This window comes from Pelmatolapia mariae, linkage group LG23 (assembly GCF_036321145.2).
Source record: "Pelmatolapia mariae isolate MD_Pm_ZW linkage group LG23, Pm_UMD_F_2, whole genome shotgun sequence".
Lineage (NCBI taxonomy): Eukaryota > Metazoa > Chordata > Actinopteri > Cichliformes > Cichlidae > Pelmatolapia > Pelmatolapia mariae.
In genome coordinates, this window is record NC_086246.1 from 51165850 (window position 1) to 51191157 (window position 25308).

The window sequence follows — 25308 nt, forward strand, 5'->3', positions numbered from 1 at the left end:
ACTGTAGATAATGAGACAGAATGGGGAATGAGTTGGAGTGGGCAGGCTTTTTTAAGTCATGGTACCAACCTCAGTGCGGGTGTAGCAATTTTATTTTCTAGGCACCTTCACCTGTCACATGTTTCTGTCTGTGAGATAGAGCAGGGAAGGGCTCAGGTAGTAAAGGCAACTATCAAGGGGATATCTTTTGCTTTTCTGAATGTCTACGCCCATAACTCAGTTGCGGGTCGTGTGCGATTATTTCTAAAAATTACTGATGAGTTAGCAAAATTAAATAGTGGTTCAATAATAGTGCTGGGAGGGGACTGGAATTGCACAACCCACCCTTCAGTTGACAGAAACACAGGAGAGCCTCACCCACCTTCGGGCTCACTTTTGTCTACAATCATTCTTCAGCATGATTTGACTGATGTGTGGAGAAAGCTCCATCCTACAACTAGACAGTATACATATGTGAAAGTCTCTGAGAGCAATGTGAAGGCAGCTAGGCTTGATAGATTATATATCAACCAGACGTATAATAATAGACTAGTTAAAGCAGAGATTTCACCTGTTGGTTTTTCTGATCATCATTTAGTGACTGCTGATATTTCTTTATTGGTGCATTCTACCATCTGTTCGCACTGGCGCTTTAACGTGCAGCTGATTCATGACAAAGAGTTCTGTCGAGCTTTTTCTGACTTCTGGTGCCACTGGAAACTACGGAAAACGGACTTTTGCAATTTGGCTCAATGGTGGGAGGTGGGGAAGACACAGATTAAGCTTTTTTGTCAACAATACACATCACATGCAACGGCTACTGTTAAAGATTACTTGGAGGACTTAGAACGAGAGCTCAAGAGGCTAGAGACTGAGATTATAAGTGGGACAGACGATAGAAATGATGCCTGGGGCAGTAGGAGGAAGGCTTTGGGCAAGTTTCTTCACGAGAGAGCAAAGGGTGCTCTTCTCAGGACTCGGATTTCTACTATTAAGGAAATAGATGCCCCGACAAAGTTCTTTTTTAAGCTGGAGAAAAGGGTTCGAGAGTCACACCAAATGTTGCACCTAAGGCTCCCCGATGGGAAGGTGACATCTGACCCAGCGAAAATGAGGAAGCTCGCCATTGACTTTTATGCCAGCCTCTTTAGTGCTGACGCGTGTGACCCTGAATGTGTGACGGAGATGCTGGTGGGGCTGCCACGGCTGGATGGGGCCGAATCGGCTGTGTTGGAGTCTGCTATTTCTTTTGTGGAGATGTCTTCAGCGGTTCAACAACTCAACGGTGGTCGGTCATCAGGAGTTGATGGTCTTCCTGCGGAATTTTACCAAAACTTCTGGTCGCTGATAGGAGAGGACATTTATGAAGTTTTCACGTACTGTATGACCACTGGGATCTTACCGACAAGTTGCACAAGGGCAGTTTTGACTTTACTGCCAAAGAAAGGGGACCTGGGCTTGCTCAAAAATTGGAGGCCTGTCTCTTTGCTTTGTACGGACTACAAGATTCTTGCGAAATGTCTTTCTAATCGGTTGAAGACCTGTATTGACATGATTGTTGATGTGGATCAAGCGTACTGTGTCCCTGAAAGAACTATTATGGATAACTTGTTTTTAATTCGAGACATTGTTGATCTGGCCAAGCTCAAGGACTTGGATGTGGGGTTTTTATCTCTGGATCAAGAAAAAGCTTTTGATAGAGTTGATCACCATTATTTGTTTAAAACTTTGGAAGCTTTTGGGTTTGGGAACATTTTTATTTCTTGGATTAAATTGTTGTATTCAAATGCTACTGTCATGTTGAAAGTGGGGGGAGGGTTAAGTCGGCCTGTTCCAGCTCGGAGGGGCATTAGGCAGGGATGCCCTCTTTCTGGTATGTTGTATACACTGGCTATTGAACCCCTTTTACACCATCTTAGACAGGGACTCTTGGGTTTTACCTTTGACCAAGTAGGCAGTCCAGTAAAGTTGTCAGCTTATGCTGATGATGTTACGGTTTTTATAACCAGTCAATGTGATATTGAAACACTCAGAAAGACACTGGACTCGTATGAGCGAGCGTCCTCCGCAAAGGTTAACTGGTCAAAGTGTGAAGGTTTCATTTTGGGAGGGTGGGTTGATAAAGAGGAGCCAGTGTTACCGGCAGAATTACAGTGGAACAGGGAGGGGCTGAAGTGTTTGGGAGTGTTTTTGGGAACTGATGCTTTTCAGGGGAAGAACTGGGAGGGTGTAGTTGAAAAGATTGCTGCCCGGTTGTCTCGATGGACTTGGGTCCTGCCACAGTTGTCTTACAGGGGAAGGACTTTGGTTGTTAACAACTTGGCCGCTTCTGTACTCTGGCACCGTGCCACTGTTGTTGAACCTCCAGCCTCTCTTGTCAAGGAGATACAAAAAAGACTGGTTAATTTCCTTTGGGGAGGGTTTCACTGGATCAGGTCTGCTGTGCTGTCTCTACCTGTGTCAGAGGGGGGTCAGGGTTTGATTGACCTTCGCAGCCGTATCACAGCGTTCCGTCTTCAGACAGCACAGCGTTATCTTTATCAAAGACAACAACCACCCTGGTTCAAGACAGCATCTACGCTGCTTCACAGAGTAAAGGACCTTACATATGACAAGCACCTGTTTCTCATAGACCTGACTGGCATGGACCTTTCGCAGACCTCTGTTTTTTACCAGTCTGTTTTGACTGCTTGGAAGACTGTTTTTAAAGTACAGAGAGACTGTTCTCAATTTTATGGTGATGTTGGTGAGGAGCCTCTTTTTTACAATCCCTTGGTGCCAAGTAGGATGCTCAGCACTGCTAGTGTGCAGAGGTTCCTCGTAAATGCTGGTCTTACCAAGCTGGCGGGCCTGAGGACGGCAGGGCAGTGGAAAACGGCTGCCAAGTTGGCTCAGGAGACTGGGATCAGGTCTCTGCGCTTTCTGGAGAAGCTGGTGGAAGAAGTCATGGGTGTTCTTCCTGGACTCGTAAGGGCTGCGCTGGGGACTCGCTCTGCAGGTGGTCAACCGAGTTCAGCTGACTTCCCTTCGCTGTCTGTTTGTGCTGCAGTTGGGGAGCAGGATGAGGAGGGAGGCTCTCTTCTTTCCTTTCGAACACCTGTTCTGGGTGACCTGTCAAGGATTTCGAAGAAGGCTATATATGAGGTGGCTGTAAAGGTGCTGAACAGGGGATTGTTGGCTGGTGTTCTGGAGTCGAAGTGGTCAGGTGTGTTGGCTCCGGGGTCGTCTCCGAGGGGCAGCTGGAGGTCCCTGTACAAACCTCCCATAGAGAAACGCAGTGCGGATCTCCAGTGGAGAATAGTGCATGGGGCCGTGGCTACGAACAGACATGTGGCGCATATGGATCCACAAACAGGGACCCACTGTCTTTTCTGTCTGACTGAGGAAACACTGCAGCACCTGTGGCTTGGCTGTTCCAGGCTTGCTGGCCTTTTTTCATTGCTGCGGCAGTGGCTTGCTGGCCTTGGGAGTGTTTTGGAGGAGGGTCTCTTTATCCTGGGTCCGAGGTACTCTGCAGCGCAGCGTAGGAAGGTTTGCTTGATTAATTTTTTACTGGGTCAGGCGAAGATGAGTATATGGCTCACGAGGAGGAACAAAATGAAGGGAACAGGATCTGTTAATTTAGAGCTTATGTTTAAAGGGTTGGTAGGTGCACGTTTGAAAGTGGAGTTTGTTTATTACAAGATGGTGTCCAATATTGAAGAGTTTGTCTCTAATTGGGGCATTGATGGGTTTTTGTGTACAATAACTGATGATGATTTAGTTTTGAATTTTTGAAGGAAGCCGAATGGGGAGTTTTCTGGTTTTGTTTTTCTTTTTTTGTGTTTATTGTATTTGAGTGGGGTTGATGGTGGGAGGGGAGGGTTGTTTATATGTTGATTTGGCATTCATTTTCAGTTATGGTTGTGAGTTGAAGTATTGATGTAATAAAGGTGTGTTAAAGGTCAAAGGTCTCTCTCCCTCTCTGCTCCTCTCTCTCTCCCCCTCTCTGTTCCTCTCTCTCTCTCTCTCTCTGTTCCTCTCTCTCTCTCTCTCTGTTCCTCTCTCTCTCTCTCTCTCTGTTCCTCTCTCTCCCTCTCTGCTCCTCTCTCTGCCTCTCTCTCTCTCTCTCTCTCCCCCCCTCTCTGTTCCTCTCTCTCCCTCTCTGCTCCTCTCTCTCTCCCTCTCTGTTCCTCTCTCTCTCCCTCTCTGTTCCTCTCTCTCTCCCTCTCTGTTCCTCTCTCTCCCCCTCTCTGTTCCTCTCTCCCCCCCTCTCTGTTCCTCTCTGTTCCTCTCTCTCCCTCTCTGTCCCTCTCTCTCCCTCTCTGTTCCTCTCTCCCCCCCTCTCTGTCCCTCTCTCTCCCTCTCTGTTCCTCTCTCTCCCTCTTTGTGCTGACAATCAAGCCAAACACCAACATCATCAAATATAAAGTTGAAACCAGATATTTAAACACTCTTCACATAAAAACACTTTTTAATTGTAACATCAAATCAGACTAAATGTTTATTATTTTTAGATTGATAAATATAAAAACATATTTGTTAAATTTAAGAGTAAAGAGAGAAATTGTCTGTATTTCTTAATTGTAAATGGCACCAAATTGTATTCAAAATTGAGCCACACTTATGGAGCTCCACAATTCTTTTCCTGGTGTTTTGGTTGACATCTCTTGATTTTCCCATGTCAAAGAAACAGGCTCTGTGTTTTGCCTTATATGCATCCACAGGTGTGCCACCAGTTTACTCAAATGGACTCTACTAACCAATCAGAAGCTTCCTCAGCTCAGAATGGAATCGTCTGGAGTTTTCTTATTAATTAACAATAAACGTAGTGTATATGTACTCCTAAATTTGATGAAAGTGATAAAAAATAGACAGCTCCCTCTCTCTTTATTCTGACATTTAACAGTAAAAAAATGTTTTTATGTTTTTTCCCTAAAGTGTATGTAAATACAGTGGCTTGCAAAAGTATTCAGCCCCCTTGAACTTTCCCACATTTTGTCACATTGCAGCCACAAACATGAATCAATTTTATTGGAATTCCACGTGAAAGACCAATACAAAGTGGTGTACACGTGAGAAGTGGAACGAAAATCATACATGATTCCAAACATTTTTTACAAATAAATAACTGAAAAGTGGAGTGTGCGTAATTATTCAGCCCCCTGAGTCAATACTTTGTAGAACCACCTCTTGCTGCAATTACAGCTGCCAGTCTTTTAGGGTATGTCTCTACCAGCTTTGCACATCTAGAGACTGAAATTCTTGCCCATTCTTCTTTGCAAAACAGCTCCACAACTGCCCTGTGATGGCCTCAGAGGTTGTCTAAGAGAATATTGGGAGCAACAACACCATGAAGTCCAAAGAACACACCAGACAGGTCAGGGATAAAGTTATTGAGAAATTTAAAGCAGGCTTAGGCTACAAAAAGATTTCCCAAGCCTTGAACATCCCACGGAGCACTGTTCAAGCGATCATTCAGAAATGGAAGGAGTATGGCACAACTGTAAACCTACCAAGACAAGGCCGTCCACCTAAACTCACAGGCCGAACAAGGAGAGCGCTGATCAGAAATGCAGCCAATAGGCCCATGGTGACTCTGGACGAGCTGCAGAGATCTACAGCTCAGGTGGGGGAATCTGTCCATAGGACAACTATTAGTCGTGCACTGCACAAAGTTGGCCTTTATGGAAGAGTGGCAAGAAGAAAGCCACTGTTAACAGCAAACCATAAGAAGTCCCGTTTCCAGTTTGCCACAAGCCATGTGGGGGACACAGCAAACATGTGGAAGAAGGTGCTCTGGTCAGATGAGACCAAAATGGAACTTTTTGGCCAAAATGCAAAACGCTGTGTGTGGCGGAAAACTAACACTGCACATCACTCTGAACACACCATCCCCACTGTCAAATATGGTGGTGGCAGCATCATGCTCTGGGGGTGCTTCTCTTCAGCAGGGACAGGGAAGCTGGTCAGAGTTGATGGGAAGATGGATGGAGCCAAATACAGGGCAATCTTGGAAGAAAACCTCTTGGAGTCTGCAAAAGACTTGAGACTGGGGCGGAGGTTCACCTTCCAGCAGGACAACGACCCTAAACATAAAGCCAGGGCAGCAATGGAATGGTTTAAAACAAAACATATCCATGTGTTAGAATGGCCCAGTCAAAGTCCAGATCTAAATCCAATCGAGAATCTGTGGCAAGATCTGAAAACTGCTGTTCACAAACGCTGTCCATCTAATCTGACTGAGCTGGAGCTGTTTTGCAAAGAAGAATGGGCAAGGATTTCAGTCTCTAGATGTGCAAAGCTGGTAGAGACATACCCTAAAAGACTGGCAGCTGTAATTGCAGCAAAAGGTGGTTCTACAAAGTATTGACTCAGGGGGCTGAATAATTACGCACACCCCACTTTGCAGTTATTTATTTGTAACAAATGTTTGGAATCATGTATGATTTTCGTTCCACTTCTCACGTGTACACCACTTTGTATTGGTCTTTCACGTGGAATTCCAATAAAATTGATTCATGTTTGTGGCTGTAATGTGACAAAATGTGGAAAAGTTCAAGGGGGCCGAATACTTTTGCAAGCCACTGTATCTGGTTTAAACTGTGAATATACTGCTGTGTATTGAAATTCCTCTTGTTTTGCATAGAAATATACTGAACAACATACAAAGCATAATATATAAACTAACATCTACCTGAGTTTTTTCTTTGAAAGAAGCTCCTTATGTCCATTGTTGTGTTCATCAGTACATTACTGAAACCGATTTAGAGAGTTTGTTTAGCCGTGGAGGGTAACAACTGAAAATATGAAATAAACACACGTCAGCTAAGACTCTCTAAAAAACAGCATTGTTGTTCGGCTTTTCATTTCGCCATTTGTTGGTTCACTCGAAGAGCAAGTAACGTAATATGGGCCAAGTGATCAGTTTGATATCAATCTTTTGTGATACACCGTCATATTTACATTATTTGTACAGTACGAATAATTTGCTTTGGTACCTGCTCAAACTTAAGCTCTCCTCTGTCTGCCTGGCTGCGCTTCTCCTACAGCAAACTCGCAGGCAGCAGCTTCTCCCCCCTCACTCACATGCGTAAGTGCTGTGCTCAGTCGCCTAGTGCCTGAGCTCGGATCATACCAAAATTAGGGGGGAATTTACGACTGTGCGCTATGTGCTTCGAATAATGTGTGTAGTTTTTGTTGTATACAGTTGTCAGTCAGGCATCGAACTATGAAACAAATTGCACTCCAAAAGACCCCGGGCTTCTGAAAAAATGACCCGGGCTTAAGCCCAGTAAGCCCCCCCTTTGATTTGGTTGACTTTGATTTGGTTGACTCCAAATCTCCCGAACACTATGTCGATCTGAGACAGCAAGACCGAGACAGCGGGACCAAGACAAGACTGAGACCACGTAAAGGTGCTCTCGAGACATCCAACTCTAGTTAGTGGTAAATGGACTGATTCTTGTATAGCGCTTTTCTGCTGTCCCAAAGCGCTCTGTACAACATTCACACAAGCAAGTGCTTTCTAACTACCATTCACACACCGATGGATGCATCAGAGAGCAACTTGGGGTTAATGTCTGAGGATATTTGGCACGCAGACTAGCAGGAGCCAGGGATTGAACCACCAACCTTCCTGAGCCACAGCCACCCCGTGCTCATCCAAATGATGAATGATGATTTCCTTGATTGTTGATTGATGATTGTTTTCCTTTTTTTCATCCTCTCAATTGGTCTTTTTTACTATATAATAATTTTACTATCGTGGGTATCCAGATTTTAACACGCTGGCTTCAGTTTTCGTAGTTTTCACCTTAGCAAGTTAAATATATGCAGGAGAAGAGGAAATATTGAAAATAGTGTAGAAACTTAAAGAAACCTGTTTCTTTAATCATTGCATCACACAGTTTAATTTTTTAGACGAAACTTTTTATATTACCTCTTGCAGTTGTACCCATAGTGGAGTCAAAGCCTTACACTCTGTATAATGAGCTCTTTATAATCATTACAGTGTGCAGAAGTGCTGCTGTGGACAACCATACTCATCTCTGTCCACAGTCAACCCTCTACATCGTGCAGTGACCTTCGTTTCATTGCCATAGTCTTGTGGAAATGTCTTTAGTTGATGTGTTGATTATCAGACAGCCTGTAGTATTTGTCCATCATCATAAGGTAAAGTATGCTCTGTAAGATGCCCTGGATGGGGTCGCACTGAGTTGTCCAACTGTCCTGACACAAGTCGTTGTTGATCTCACTGTTGTAGGGGAAAGACTCTAGGGCTGCAGATAAGACTGTTGCCATGGTCCTGAAGGAGATACCAAGTAAGGCGTCATCAGAAGGGAAGCCCCTCCTCACAGTGACTACCAAGGTGGGCAGATGCATTTCAGAAACACCCCACCCACCCCCAATCCCAAACCCACCCCCTGGATTTAAGTGGAAAGTCCTCCTGTGTTGGTCACACTGAAACACGAGCAAAGCTTTGAGTGTCCTATAACTGACCTCTACTGTCTACTAACTCCTAACTTGAGCCTTATGACTGTTGTATCTAACAAAGAAGCGAAAATTATTTCATTTCCAGCTGCTCTATGGGGTATAAAACCCACCTAATGCATCACTACGTTTGTACAAACAGAGCCTAATGATGTTACCATCTACACAAGTAACCTCAAATTCACTGCAATTATTCACGCGACTCTTTATCTTTTCCAATTAGCCTCTGCAACACTCGTAGTGCTCGTCCACTTCTATATTTAACACTGTATGGGGATTAACCACAAATTTCGTGTCCCATTCATAATCGGGTCAGTCAAACTTCCTCGTGAACTTTTTACACCTCATAAGCAGCTAATCCTCAGCACAAACAGTGTGTGAATGCATTTCCAAAAAATGCTATGTCACACAGCATGGCATTGAGCTGTTGGTGGTGTTCTTTGAACCAAAGACTGCAGCAAATTACTGCAGCCATTGCTGAGCTTTTCACTTCTCTGTTGCTTTTTAAGTGGTAAAGCTGGAGTCTATGCACCAAGTGCCAGTATGAGTTTTGTTGCCCTGTGCTTGATTGCTTCTGTGGGTGCTGCTGCTGCGTGTGTGTCTATGTTTTAATAAGCTGTAGCATGCTTTACTCCTGTTTTATTTTCTAATACAGTGTCTGGTTTGATAAGCTCTCATACAACAGATATAATTTTCCCACTTAAGTGTCGGGGGGATGTAATTATAGCTACAAATTATTTGCTGAGTCGACACCAACAGTGTACGATTTAAAGATTTACTTTAAGTGTAAAGGGTCAGGAAGGAATCAGTGATTGTTAGCACACGTTTAGTGTCAGCCTACGTTTCCTGTATCTGACATTTCTGCTCATTCAAGATGCTGCAGTGAGGCTGAAATCAAATTAATGGAAATAATAGATCAATAACTTATTCCCAGTTTGGATGTTAGCAGCTCATATTTCTCCTGCTACTTTACATTGAGTTTTATTGCTGCTTCAAACAGGCAACGCTCCATCAGTTATGCTCAGCGAGTCTGATCGACCACCGGTGAATGAGGTGATAACGGCCTATTGAGTGTGCTGGTAGCCCCGTGCATATTGCCAGTAGCAATATGCACGGGGCTGATAACAGCTGATGATGACCATTCATGGTCTAAAAACATTCAAACTGGGGGGTTTTACATTTTACAGCCTTCAAATGTCAATAGTCTTGTCTTAAGGCCCAGCATCGAGTGAAAAGAACATGAACACAAATGTCATTACCATTTCGGGTTTACTTCTCACAGTGCAATGATAGCAGCATGTTTCCATAAGGCCACAGGCTTCAACTTTCAAAATGAATCAAAAATAACAAACAATAACAAAACAATATAAAACCTCTCTTCTCACTGTTGTCTTCACATAATTATTAAAATGACCAAAGCTACAACAACTAATTAAAGACACAAACTTAGAGGCCCATCATACATACTAAGCAGGTCAAACATGCATACACTGCATAATGTGTAGAAAGTGAGTTTCCTGTATCCTCTTTTTTTAAAAAGGTAGAAAAATATGTAGAATTATAACAGTTAAATCATATTTGAGTACCACAGACATGTAACAGTAACAACCACTTTGCTGGGCTTGCTTTTTGCACGTCCTTCACCAAAACCCCTCCAGTGTTCGCGCACTGTTGTTTAAACATTTTATGTGCTAAAATGATTAAAGGGTGTATACGAAAAAGTCAATTTTTCTGCGGATTTTTATTTTTTAATATCTGGATTGTCAGTTAGTCAAAATCACCTTCCAGTAAAATAATCTTAAATGACAGCGTCAAAGCGAATGCTGGATGTTGTTTCCACTTGGCTGGACTCAACTCATGATTGAAGTGCTCTCCAGTGGCTGAGGCAGCAGTTTGAGAAGTGTCCCTGCCTGATGTCACTTAGCAAGTGACGGAGGCTAAGTCACAGCCTGTGGTCCCTTTAGCCGCACGTCAAGTCAAGTCGGGTTTATTTGGAAAGCCCAAGATGATGCATGATGTCTAAATGGGCCTCACACAGACAGTCTTCAACCAGCCAGACTCTTTATGATGATACATGAAAAAGAATCAGCATGAAACAAGACGTCACATTCACCTCCTCCTCTATTTAATTCACAGCTCCGATATCCTCATTTCTTGATCCATATAAAACTGTTTATCTGTTTTTGTTTTATTTTTGTTATTTTGTTCATTTTTTATGGACTTTTAGTAAAAAAAAGTAAGATTCAATGTGCAAAAAGTACCTTTTTTAAGTATCTTAAAAAATGGATACATTCCTTTTTTAATATTACGTTGTACTTTTTTCACACTGTGTCTCCTAAAAACAAATCAGTGAGGCAAAATGTTGTACTGGGTAGAATATTTCAAACCTTTATTTACAAACAAAATTCAAATTGAATTAGTGTCCTTGGCCAAAATAGGCAGGGTTAACCTTGGTTTCGGGGCTAACCTACCATGAATCTCAATGCCAGGACAAACTGGAGTAACCAGAGAAATAAAAAATATCCAGGATCCTGTTGCTGTGAGGAAGCCGTGCTAACCACTGATCCATACCTCTGCCAGTTCCAGTCATTATAACAAGACACATTAGCTGTTAGGACCGATCTTCAGCATTAATAAAATCAGGCTTGGACAAATCACAATAAAAGTACAGAGCGATAGGCTGTTGAATTGATGATTTTTGTCCAAAGGCAGTCTGGTAGCAAGCTTTTAGTATGAAATAATGGCAGCTTTATTCTTCACTCAAATATATAAGGGAAGAAATTATTCCTTTTTTTTTTAATATTTCACTTTTGACTCTGTTGCCTAAAGTCAAATCATATAAAGCCATCACGATGACTCATAAAACCCCAACAAGCCTTTGGGATGAATAGATCATCACCACCCACAAGAAACTGCTTGGAAACAAAAGTAACGAGTAAACAACCTGATGCATCACGGAGAAGCTTTCTAATGATTTGTAAGAATCAATTTTGCATTTAAAAAAAGACTTGCTGCATAGTTATATAATCCCTGACCACAGCTCACAACCATGTGAACTCTATAAAGCATACAACCTTGACTGTTATCATTTTTCTAGACAACCATCCATCACATAGCCGCCAGCTTTTAGCTAACAGCTGACATTAGTTCTCTTTGCCTTTATGTAGTGTTTTCCATCCTCTGCACCTCCTCCTACCCTCACCTCAGCCTCCCCTCCTTCAAGGCTCTGACAAGTTTAACTGGTACACAATTCCCCTGACAGCAACATCTGAGAGTCAAGCCCAAGTGGCACAATTAGTTGAAGTTTTCTATTACATAATATTCTAGATTACTGCTTAAAGCACTTGTAAACAAAATGCCAAAGTGCTTTGCATAGGAGAGAGTTTAAAAAAAAGGCAACGAGGGAAAACAGTAACCTCCTCATAGAAAGAGTAATGGGCAAACAGCTCACAAAGCTCCTCTCCTGCCTTAGAAGTGAACCTGTGATTAGTGTTTGCATGCTACCTGCTCTGTGCCTCACACATCATCCCGGATAAACATGGTAGATTTTCTGTCCCCATTTTCTGGTTGATTGGAGGAGGAAAATGAAGAGGTCTCATCATTTCAAAGCCATGATTTAGAACAGACTCCTGTGGCAATTACACAAAGTGCTTTGAAGAACTACATCAGCTTACAGTGATCGTTCAGGGTTGGGCGTAGATCGTACAGGGTCCTCCATCAGAAGGCTGCCAGCAGTCATACAGAAACAACCTCATCTTCACAGGCGTGCCTCAACCTTTAGGCTCAAAAGCGACCGTTCACAGTCAAATCAAGCTTTCAGTCTGTCAGACTCCACATTCACACTAACATCTTTAATGATGCACTTAGGCACAGCAGTGTCTTTGTGCTGAATGCTAATGGGTTATAGTTTCCTTTATGACCATTCTAGTTTAGTGTTACCACGCTACCATATGTTCACCCTTAAGGCGAGACTAGTGTTTAACATTTAACCTTGAAAACATCCCAAATGTAGTCAGTAACAACACCAAGCTTTACAACCTCAGGCCTCATGTATCACGCTGGAGGATTTTAAAATCCAGTAGGGTTGTCACCCTGTCCATAACACCAACCTGTGCTAAAATTTCTCATCTGCAGCTCTCCCAACTCACCAAATGATACGTCCATCATGGTCATAGTAACACCAGATGGTGTCTTTAGTGAATGTGCCACACTTGGAAACTGTTGAAAAATGGAGTTGAGCCTTAAAATGAAGCCAGTGCAGAAATAGCAAAAACAAATGCAACAAATCAAATGGCCACTTGAAGCTGGTTTAAAAGCAAGTCGATGCCAATAGAGTCCCATGATGACATCCCCAACTTTTCAGCAGAATTAAACATATTTACACTCTTTTGCAGAACATTTTGGGTCTCTTTGCCTTAAAATTATATATATATTAAGAGTGTGGCCGTTCTAAGTGACAGGGGGTGTTGATATAATCTTTATATGAATGATTAACATATTTTAACATAGCCATTGTCAACAAAAAATGACTTTAAATATTTCGGCCATAATCCTTTTTTTTCCTTATTAATAAACCTTGATACCTGGATGCTTATACAGTAGAGATCTGCAATTCAAAGAGTAGCCATGCACTAAAGCTAAACCTCCTTTATTGTCCATTTTACATTAAAGGCAACCATAATTTACAAAATGAGCAGTAAGTTTCTATAAAATAAAACTTGAAAGAAGTGATTAAAGCCATTAACTCGTTAGGAAAGCCTTTACTGAGATCATAAACACTGCAGGCTTGTGTCCAACTTAAGAACTTATTCCCATCAGGGGAGTTTAAAAAATGTAGGGTGAAGGCATTTTGGCTTTGGCTTCATTTTTCAGGGCCAGAAGCTACAGCCATCTATTTCATATAGTCTGTGGGTGCCAGCTAATATCTATTAAATAACACGCTTTTCTGTCTGGTTAATTATAATGTCAGTCTATCCTCCAGTTCTGATGATGTTGTACATTTGCATGCATTTAACACTAATTAGCAGCTATTTGTTCCTGTGCCCCATACAGCCGATGTTTGCAACTTGTTCATCAAGCATGCTAATGTAGCTAACTGTTAGCTTAGCACTCCAGCCTCTGATCTTATCCAGCATGGCAACAACCATAATGCCAGAACTGAAGCCTGAAAACAACATCCACAAACTACTGGGTGACATCTATTAAAAAAAACATGTCACTAAAAAGGCTAAGCGCTATCAGTGCATAATCACAAAGATTTATCACCTTGACTTAAAACTGAAATTTGCATCCATGATTTAAAGAAAAGGCCTACTGTACCAAAGATGTAGTTTTGTGTGAAGTTTGTCACCATATTGTTTCAAATGTCACATTTCCTGGGGATATGCTAATGTCGGCTGTCAGCAGAACATGGCTCAGCATGGATCCCAATCATGTCTGTCAAAACTTTAAATCTCAACACTATTCAGTTAAATCAGAGCATTACTGGAGGACTCTGGTGTTTTCTAAATGATCCACATGCTGCTCATTTGACAGAACTGACCTTCAGTCAATCAATCAATCAATCAAAAAATAAATAAATAAATAAACAGAGTGGAAAAATCCAAAGTCTTGTAACGTAGAAAAAAGGGTTATAAAAACGCGTCTAAAAAGAAAACAGCCAAACTCGCAAATGATTTATTAGATGCTTTGAATGGGAAATGCTTCTTATCATGGTTATCGTCCACTGCATGAAAACACAGCTGCAATCCAAATGCTCAGTCACAGCTGTGAGCATGTGCACTTATGAATGCCTGTTAAGGCAGCATTTGCCTCCAGTCTTTGGGTCTCTGCAGAGTTTTTAAAGAGAACACTATACAATATTTATACAGCTCAACTGGTATTTAACGACTCGGTTAGCTCGAAGCATGATGTGTTAAGTACATTCAAATCAGAAATAAGACTTCAATCCTGAAGACACAAGACAGAAGGAAATCTTCTGTTTTATTCTTACGTGCAACACGCTAGAGAGTGCATTTGATTGCATGCACTCATGCATACATTACTGTACCACAGGCAATATAACAGAGCTGATTAATGCTTCATTTAAACAGCAAAGCTGTCAATACAGAAATCTATATAGGAAACAGAACATATTAATGTACCAGGAAATTAGTACATTAACTATCAAATAGTCAATTACCTGAACTGCTCACAGTCAGTTCACTGTTAATCTGAATAAACATTTAATTAAGTAATGTTTTCACAAAATAACGGTCTGCAACACCAGTTACTTATGTAACTGTAATTAAAGTTGCTAAAATACTTTACATACAAAAAGGTTCAGATGAATATGAGGAGACATGATGGTAAAACCTGTCAAAATATGTTGGAAAGCTCATTATGTTAAAAAAAAAAAAAAAAAAAGCATTTTTGCTGAATTATACGTAACACAACAACTGATTTGATCCATTTCAGTCTGACTTTAGGGAAAAAATCAGTACAGGAACTGTTTTATTGCAGTTAGGCTTATGAACAGCACTTTAACTTAGTTCGTTTTGCTCTTGTTATTTTACTGGACCTAACTGTAGCGTTTGATTTTGCAAACCATTCGCTTCAATAGAGTGAAGCTAGCTACACACTGGAGACCATACTGGCCAACTTCAAGCGAGTACAAGCGACATATCCACTGAAATGGGCAGAAAATAAACTCATCTCAATCCTCAAGGAAGCAACCGAAGTGACTGCCAATGAGAGTGAAGATTACCTTTGACTGACTGGTAGTAAATATATTAAAGCATCGCCTAGGCAACTGGGGCCATGAATGTTAGCGAAGAGCCATCAGTTTCAACGTGATGTGTGACAAGCTAATCGCTGCTAATGTGAGATGGTGTAGATGGAAAGTCACTCGAGTGGCTCTTATGCAGTTTATCAAACAGAGTACATCTTAACACGTGGGATCCCACAGGGCTCAGTCCTTGGACCTGTTTTGTTTCCTTTATATCTGCATCTATTCAGCCATGTAATCCATAATTATACACGAGTGTCTCACCATCTTATGTGCCAATGATTGCCATGTCAGAGCAGACAATCGATTAAAGGTTCCACTGTCCAGTCTTTAAAACAAAGGGACACTGTGCTTTCACTGTTTTAGCCCAAAACTGTTGGGCAATTTTTCTTTGACCATTAGGCTCAACACAATCAGGTGCTATTAAAAGAAAAACCCACCTCTATAAATGGGTTTTTGTATAATGTTTTATAGTATTTTCTTATATTTTTAGCCTTGCCTGCATTGCCTATTGTTTGTACATATATATATGTCACTCTCTATAGTGAGATGGCAAAAACATAAACAGGAAACAGAAAAATAGAAGAGCAATGGAAGAATTTTTCCTCTCACAGAAACATTGACACCTATGGGTTTTTTTCTTTTTAACTCAGGTGATATGTAGTTGATTGAGAACAAGTGATTTAATTAAAAGCAACAAAAAGTCACTTAAGATGAGTCACTTCCTGCATTAAAGGCCAGCAGCTGAGCGGTTATCCGGGTTAGGGTTAGTTCAAATAAAGCATGCACTCCTTTCACACTGCTAACAGCTGTAACTGATTCAGCAGTGGCTTAGCCTTCACTCACACTCAACTGCACCATTGCAGAGCAAGCACAGTCTGTAAATCACTTAATATGACCTTTAAAAACAAGTCCACCCTCATGGATTTCATTTTAAGATTGGTTGCTTCAGACCAAATTGGACAATAACACACTGGCTGGCAACAAAAGGTGAAATAAGGCTACTCGGCATTGTGAGACTTCCCATGGACAAAATCTCTACTCAGACAGCAGAGCAGCACAAACACAGCCTAATTATCTGTGCTGGGTCACTGTTCCTGCTACTCAGCACAGTCTCTCACTCCACAAACTAACGGCCGTCTCTGGGTATTATTCATGTCCTCTTTAAAGCATCACTGCTGCAGAGCAAGGATAAAACCAAAGCCGTCATTTCACTTCTCCCCTTGCTGATCACCACTGATAAATAAGAGTAAGAAATAAACACAAAGAAGAATTCATATAATGTCAGTATAATGTAATAGAGGCACAGCATATAATATGTTGCCCTGCTTCTCTTGAGTTTTTCCAGTTTTCTAATTAGTTTTTATTTTTATTTTCATTCATTCAGTAAAAGGACTAGATGTTACAGTCCCTGGTAATGCATTGCTTTAAACAGAGAAAATCTTGGGGATGGCTGTTACGAGGAAAAGCAGCCCAGAAACTTTACCAGCGGCACACATCATTGTGTGCCTCAACTTTCGGTCTTTTACCCAGGCTAATCTGCCATTTTTCCTTGGTTAGGTTTAGGGATTAGAGATCTGATCTAGATTATCATATTAAAATTTGGGACACATCATCAGTGGACCTTGGATTCATCGGGTGTTTCGGCCATTATCACTAGACACCCTCGTCCAAGGAGGCCCTGCCAGGGTCGATCAGGCCCCGGAGTGTGTCACTGGTTTATGTTAACATTGTTATTTCTCTTCTTCTTTCTTCTGTTTAGTTTTCTACAATTTATTCTCTATTCAATGCAACTGAGAAATACTTACCTCTTTAACATTTATGGAGCCTCATTTTAATTTAATTTTCACTTTTGGCTTTTAATCCAGTTTATTTTCAGTTTGTTTCCAGAGTGCGTTTGTTTGTTCGTTTTTAAAAATGTTTAGTTTTACTTTAGTTTCTATTAGTTTCAGTGATATTTTTAGTCCTCATTAATTATTATTGCACAGAGGACATATGTGAGAACAGCGTTCAGAAAAATAAAATCAGACCTTTCTGAAAGCACTTGCCTCACAGTCTTGTACACACCAAAGCCTCATCAGGAAACAAACTAAGAATATTTCCTGTATATATCTTCAAATTTTATTTCAGTTGGTTTTCCAAGTTCACAAAATCGCAGTTTGAATATTTTTCAGTGGTTTCATTTTTATCTTTGTTACCTGAAATATTTTTTCACACATTTTGACATTTAGCTTCCAGCTGAGATCCTAAAGAAGGTGAATGACTCCCCAATCAAAGAGACAAATGGCATTTACGTACACTGGACTTCTCGTCTTGCTGACTACTGAAAACTGCACTTTCCTGTTGACACACATTTACACAGATCTTTCTAATACGCGCATTGATGATTACCTGTCACACGGCCATGTTACAATGACCATTTAGCCCAATATTCATGTCTCTGAGCCCGCGGTCAAATATTTGTTTTTCATAATTTCTCCAAAAGAGGTCGAGCAGGGCCCAGCGTGCACTCCAGATTTATTCAGGAAGTCAGCATAATTGTAAAGTAATATAACGCTATCAAAAGCCCATCCAACACTTCATCGAACATATGGCAGATTGTGCTCAGCGCACTTCATGCTTGCTAACTAACAGGACCTTCATTAAAATTCTGCTTGTGGCCATGGCCTGCAGAGCAACAACAGGAAATGTCACATTTCCTCGCTGCCAGCATTATGGACACGCTACACAATGACATCACCGGTGGCGGCTGCTTTCCTCTCCAAATGATGAAGAAATGGCTGGCAAATTGAGACCAGCTGCACCTGAAGTGTTGTGAGGATTCGTAGTACCAATAATGAACTGGATGTGACCTATTCAGCAGCTGCTCTGGCAACCCAACAAATTGGTGCATCAAAGGCAAAGTGATTAGCATTTCATGGTTTGGAAGGTGAGATAAGCAGGAATGGTTATGTAATTATTGTTCTGGACACCAAGCAGCTCCGAGTCCAGCTCATCTGGATCTCAGTGCAGTGACATGACACACACTCCAATAACCTGCTCTTCTTTCTGTAATCTGAGGGTTTGTTGGGTTTTTAACCATAGAGATGTGATTGTGTGATAAGAATCATGAAATACCAGCTGTGTTCAACCATATGCCACGCGCACATATCAGTTTGCAAAGAGAAGTCACAGTGGGCTTAGCCGAGAGGCCGCAGGTTCAGTATGTGCTGTCACATGCTGTCGTTAAATAATGTGCACACGAGCATGTCTCCCCCTAAAAGACAGAGTGGTAGAAGTTTACACACTCACAGGGATTTGACAGTATAGCTCTGCTGTCATGTGAACCAGTGGCCTGAATTTCCCCTCATAATAATAAGGCTTTGGGGGGGTTTTCACAGAGGATTTGAAGGGAGTTTGGCATGAGAGACATGCGAAGAGAGCCTGAACTGTCTCATGTGTTTGTCCCTGCAGCTGGTGAGTGAGCAACAAGAGAGCCGCCCGCTTCTAAGCCCTTCTATCGACGATTTCCTCTGCGAGACCAAGTGCGATGGGGTTTCCCGCCCAGTTACTTCCAACACAGCCGGTACAGCACTTTTATTTCCGCATTTAAGCTGATGATAATGTACTTACATCAAGTATTTTTCTTTAATTTGTACAAGAATTATATTTAAATCTACTCATATTTAATACCCAGGAAAACCTTTCTGAGCCATGTTGGGACTAGAACAAATGGATGTCACTTCCTCTTTTTATCCAACACGGCCAAAATCCTGGAGACAAGTTTCTTTCTTTTATATAATTTGCCTGTGCTTCAAGTCAAATCAATAGACCTTCATATATTATATGATATTTTGATTCTTCAGTGTCCACAGGTTGCACTCAGTGATGCCCAGTGCTTGCACAAACATTAGCTGTTGAAGGATGTACTGTATATATATTAAAAAAAGGTTTTAGCATCTAACAAAGGCTCATTCTAACATTTTGTTTTCAGCTCTATTTCCAATATACTCACAGTTTTAACACTATCCCTACTAAATACCCCAGTAATCAGTTTTATTCACCTCATACAATAATGTTTCCTGTGATTTTCACACATTATAGTGGACTGATTTATTTTCTACTTCAAACATTAAAACTGACTATATTTAAAGAATTATAATACAAACGTATTATAATTAGTGCTTTAAATGATTTTGTGCTAAAATAATCTGGATCAGACTCACTGTTGAGAAACTCAATCATCTGACATTAACAGATGCTGAGCACCATCTTGATTTCCACATGGCATCTTTTGAACAACAGTTTGCAGATCAGACAGCTGACACATGTCATCTCTCGTCAGCTGAGAAAAATGCTGTGAGCAACTCTGTCTCTCCCTAATGGAACAATCCTGTCTATGTTTAGGAACATAAACTGCAAAACTGAGGGATTTTATTCTCATTGTGAGTTGGAAATAAGAAGTCAAAAATAAGAATAATGATAATACACAGAGAAAACTCTGTGTTTAGGCACTCGTTCACTCAGTATTCACCCAAATTTCATTGGGTCCAGCCTCCTGCTGCTGCAGTTTGCAGCTACATAAAATGATGCAGGTGAAGCAAATTTTAGGTTTGATTGTTTGTGAACTTGTTTTCATGCTGGATGGAAGTTTCCGGAACCGCACGACACTTAACAAAATCGAACAAGCAAAGATAATTACGAGCTCAAGTATGCTAATCCACATGAGTCCTCCATGATGATGCTTTCTCTGTTTCACTTCCATCTGCTGTTCAGGTCGACAGCAGCGGGTTTTTTGCTCTTCTGAGTCTTAAAAACCTCCACAGTTAATTATGAATTGATGTCACGGGTATCTGGGGTTTAGAACCGAGTCAATTATACAGCTATTTAAATCTGTGATTTAAATGAAAACAACAGAATCAGCTGGTCGTCTCTGCTGAAAAGAAAACAGCGCAGAGGTTTGGGGATCTCCGTCAGGACCAATGCAGCTCTGACATTAACGCATTCACAGAAAGTTGCTTCACCAACACTTTTCTGCTCTCATTTTTTCCTTTTGTCATCACTTTGATGTTTACTTGCTAGTTTAAATAGTCAAAGGAAGGCTTGAAGGATGTATCATTAACAATGTGTTCTTTATAAAACTAACCTAACCCATGTAATTTAGTGAAACACATCTGAAAGTCTGAAACGTGGCACTGCTGGATTTTGATGCAGTTTAATTGTTAATATCGTAGTAAAATCCTTGTTTAACATATTGTTTGTCCTTCACGTGTAACCAAAACACCACAGCATGGGCTCATTTCTCTGAACGTGCCTTGAGGTATTTGCAGCTCGAAGCCTATCCAAGTCATCTTGGTGCCCAAAACTAATCAAAATTTAAATTAAAACACAAACTAATTCTGGCTGAAAATCCTAAGTTTGGGACCACCAGCATGCCCTTCTCTACCTTTCTTTCACCTACGCTCCCGTCAGAGGTACTTCCTGTCCTTAAATACAAGGTGGTAGGATTGTGTCAATACATGATATTCTTGGGAACTGAAGTTTAAAAAGTGATTGCCAAAGATGACATTTCGATTGTTACTAATAAATTAAACATTAAACAAATTAAACGCTGATGTGTGCACACATGGTCCATTCTTGGATTGTTGCACACTTTAAAATGAATGTGGGTGTGGGGAGTAGCTTCCTTCATCAATCACAAAACAACACAGTGTCATTTTGTCTACTGGCTTGATTTTAAACTGGAGACGCACAAAACTGTGTTTGCCGATCAGACTGGATACTTGATGCATCACAGCATCGAGGCAGTGGACAGCTCACCCTGCTGCAGTTGTGTCAGGCCTTTAGTTTTGTGATGATGGAGGGTCACACGTCCCTCTAACTTTGTGGCCAATAATATGTTCTCTCTCCACTGCAGCAGCGATTCACCGCTGAACAGTTTGGTCTTTGTCAAAACTGTTTCACACACTCACTACAAGAGCTCTGATGTGGCCCGATGGGGACCACTGGTACAAGATAATCAGCTGTAATTTGTCATAATGTTTTGGCTCGCTGGTGTCAAACTGAAGAGATCGGGACTCTCGATGTCTCAGTGGTCATATTTACTTGTTTACTACAAACCCACTGGCCACTACACAGTAACTTCTACTTCTAAATGCTTACTGTGCACTGTATTTCTTCCTATCATCATCATTTCAAGGAGACTCTAGGTGGCAAAACAATTTTTACATCACTGTCTCTTCATAAAGCGTTCGTGATTCTTTTGATGCTGAAAACTCTTCAGGCAAGCATCCACACGAGTGTGTCTCCCTTGATTTCTAATTGTATTTGTCATCTAAAGAGCACAAGGCTGGGAAGACGAGCACACTCTCTAATTATGCAGAGATTTCAGTCAACAAATACTCTCAGTTGCTTGACATGAAGCAGCAGCATGCCAATTATGCAGTCACGTGCCTGCACTTTTAAGCTCGTATAGCTCAAAAGATGTCGTCGGGCTCCTCGGAGGTGAGCAAGAAAAGTTTGTGGGCTCCTCAAATATCCAGTGTATGAAAACGTTTTAGTGTGGGTGCAAGTCATGAATTTTTTATCTAACCTCACAAAAACATGTCATGTATTTGGTTTGCAGTGTTTCTCACTAAATTACTGATGGGAAATAAAGGAAGCGAGTCTACTGCAAAAGGAAAAAATGCCACGATAGATACGATGCAAAGGTTTTTAGTCCCCACTCATTTCTTTATATTTTTGCTTCCAAGGAGCCAAACTCTCTTAGAATTTTTGAAATAGCCCTGAGCAGCAGTTCTTCAGCCTCTGAAGATCTTTCAAAGTTTGTCTCCTTTTTATTTTTAGTCCTCTCCTTGTACCTGAGCATTTTCACAGTAATGTTTCCTTGTTTGTTGAGCCACCTAACATGGATCTGTGAATCATTTAAGCACAACAACCATTGTTGTATCCACACATATCAGACAACAGTCGCATTTTCCCAATTATAACTCCAGGCACTTATGAGCAGCCTGTCACCAAAAACTCCTTTTTAGTTGAATTCTTGAAAAATGCCAACGATAACACAGTTTGACAGGAAGTGAATTGTATTTTTGCACCAATAAGGTGATTTCCAAAGAACTGACAAAGGCATGGCATACCACAACACGGTGTGGAGTATCTTCTTAAAAAATCTGAGAGAACTGGAGGACAAAAGAAGGAGTGACACGCCTAAAAAACAGTATCTGAAAGTCACATACTTGAGAAAAAAAAGGCCATCTGGAAAGCGTATGATTGGCTCCAGCTTCATTTTTTAGCATGGCAATGGTCCCAAACACACTGTCTGGATAGAGAAACACAATGAAACACCATCAGTCCCCATCAGTGGACTGGCCTCCCCAGAGCTAAATCTCAAAATGATGGAGATCCAAGGATCGTCTTTATAGAGAACAGAACAAAAAGGCAGCTTTGACTGTCCAATGAGACGTGGGGAGAACTAGAAGACTGCTTCAACAAATTATATTTGTCTAACGCAGTTCCTGCTGTACTGAGGAGAAAACATGCTCATAACAAATGTTGACTTTCAAGTTTCCAAAAGATTGCTCCACCTGTTCACCTACAAAATACAAAGGAATGAGGGATGGTTTGCACAGTTTTCTATTCATACACGATGTCTGATAAAATCTAACAGTTTTCATCGTGGAGACAGAAAAATGCATTTCTAGGGAAATTATTGTCAGCCAGAACTGCGAACATGTGCTTCTGTCATTGCTTTATTTATCTCGTGAACATTAACTTGGTTAGTTGTAAAATGTTCCCGGGAGTTTAAGATTACTCCTCATGCAGCTAAAATTATTTTTCTTTCACAAATTGAAAGAAAACACAACAAATCAAAATCAGTAATAATTATATAAAAAAATAAATGTGTCTGTAAAAGGTAAAAACAGAGGTGCCCTCTCCTGCTTTTGCCGCTCTGCTGACTTGTGCTTGAGTTACTGCACTGACCAAACTGCCTCCAGAGCCCGTCTCATCCTTATCAGACCATGCAGTCATTTGCAGTATATTTAGATTGGCTGAAAAGAGCAGCAGTAAATTTTTAGATGCCCACCTAAGGGGGAATACTCCAGCTTAAGTACCCCTGACAGGTCTACATGCCACGTCAGAAACCGTGCAGATCAAAATCAAAGCCCGTGGTGCACAAAAAGTGAAGCCTGCTATTCAATCTCATTACAAAGTTTTACAAGTTTGATGCAACCTCAAAGGCCTCTTAAAGTAAAGACGTCAATAAAGTCGCAAATTACATTTGAGATAAGGAGATGGTCAACTCACAGATTACTAATTTTTAAAAAAGACCAGAGTGAAACTGAGTGGAAACTACTCAGCGATGAATCGGGGGGGAAGCACTCTATGAAATTTAAGTGCAATCCAACTTATTTTACAGATTTGATCAAATTAGAACACATCTAATGAATGAAGTTTCCATGGCTACCAATGATCTAATCCTTCAGATGACAGATGAGAAGCTAACCATGTGCCATCTCCTCACAGTTCTCTCTTCAACTCTGGACCTGCTAGATCTCAGCGAACCTGGAGAGAGGAGAAACAGCAGGGACAGAAAGAGTGCCCTGTTATCCCAGGGAGACAGCCAGAAGAACACCTCACACAGGAAAAAGACAGATGAGACGGAGCTGATCCAGGTGGAAGTTGAACATACGGGACCAAGCATGCGAACCCCAGAGAGGGCATCACTGGACTCAGGTAGAGAGACGCTCCAAAGTTTGGGTGGATTTTCTATCAGTAACACTAAATCATACTTAGTATTAGGGATGATCTGCTCCAATAAAACTGAATCAGGACCGCCCCGCGCTGCCAACACTAATGTGCAAACGTGGTCAATCCTTCACCAGCCTTCACTCGAGCCCTCTGACACACCTTATAACTTGAACAACTACAACTCCCATCATCTCGTGTGGAAGTGACCTCACACCTGCACAAGAGTGTCCACAGAAGCACTGAGTGGATTTAATGTAATGAAAGGGATCAAAGAAAAGAAACAGCCAGTTCCTTTTGTGTTTGCCGGTTGAAAAGGTTAAAGTCTATAATTGTGCAGAGCGAGTCAAACGGTGAATAATTCATGGGACTGATTATAACTGTGATGTCATTTAAAAGCAGAACTTTGTGTCCTGATAGATTTGTGGACAGCTGATCGTCTCCTCGGTTTTTAATTTGTTTAGACGTCGGCGGCATTAATTGTTTTGTTTTTTAGCTAATTATTTGTACTCTCAGAAAGACGTGTTAAAAGGTTTGTGTTTCAAAGCCGGAAAAAATTACTTATCTTTGAAAATTAGTGTCACCATTTAATTGCACACCAAAACTGATTAATTTTGCTTTTTTTTCTGAAAGCTGAAAACACATTAGCATTTTCCCAAATTAACAGAAAATGGAACATCTGTGTATGTTTCACGGGCAAATTTGAAATGACATTTGTTTGTTTTTCCATGTTTCACTTTAGTCGCTTACATTCATTTGGTTTTTTGTTATGTTATTACTGTCACCAGTTACAATTGGCTCACTGGATAAATGGGAAGAATTGAATCCCAACCCTGAAAGAAATGGCAACAGAAAATGGAAGCTGGAGAGACGACGTTCTTCTAAAAATTCATCTAATGAGTTTCTGTGGTAGGTCCTTTCCTTTATATTACTCTGACTGGATAATAATGATATCATCTTTTTTCATATCTGTCCAGCATCATTATTATTTACACTGGAAATCTGAATTCCCTGTCAGATGTCTAATAATCAGTAGCCAAAGTTTCAGAGCTTACGCAGCTTTTTGTGCATTAAAATTTGTGTCACTTTCTGGGAAAAATGTCTTTCAGACTTGTTTTTATCCCACCTCTAAGAACTGTCTTAGTGTCTTTATGTTCAGAGTTTTTAGGCCCACGACTTTGCTCCATTCACTCCTACTTCCTTTGCTTCCTTCTTGTTAGACAGACAGACCTGCTGAACATTTTAGGTAAATGAGGAAACACTTTAGTAGCCGGTGAAACAGAGGAGACTGAATGTTTGTCCACCTGTTGATTATATAGTGTTTTATCTGCTATTGCCAGAGTTCAAAGGTAAATATTTACCAT

At 41.0% G+C, this 25308-nt stretch overlaps 1 protein-coding gene across 4 annotated transcripts in view; it reads left to right on the forward strand.

The window, feature by feature from the left end:
* pex5la (peroxisomal biogenesis factor 5-like a) overlaps nt 1-25308 on the forward strand; it is a 113860-nt gene that overhangs the window by 49339 nt on the left and 39213 nt on the right. For 3 of the 4 annotated variants that reach the window (XM_063467350.1, XM_063467349.1, XM_063467351.1), the window contains 4 exons: nt 8225-8329; nt 18671-18782; nt 23723-23932; nt 24733-24853. In XM_063467350.1, coding sequence (XP_063323420.1) covers nt 8225-8329; nt 18671-18782; nt 23723-23932; nt 24733-24853 — 548 coding nt within the window. The remainder of the gene's footprint in view (nt 1-8224; nt 8330-18670; nt 18783-23722; nt 23933-24732; nt 24854-25308) is intronic. The other variant, XM_063467352.1, reaches the window with a different exon arrangement.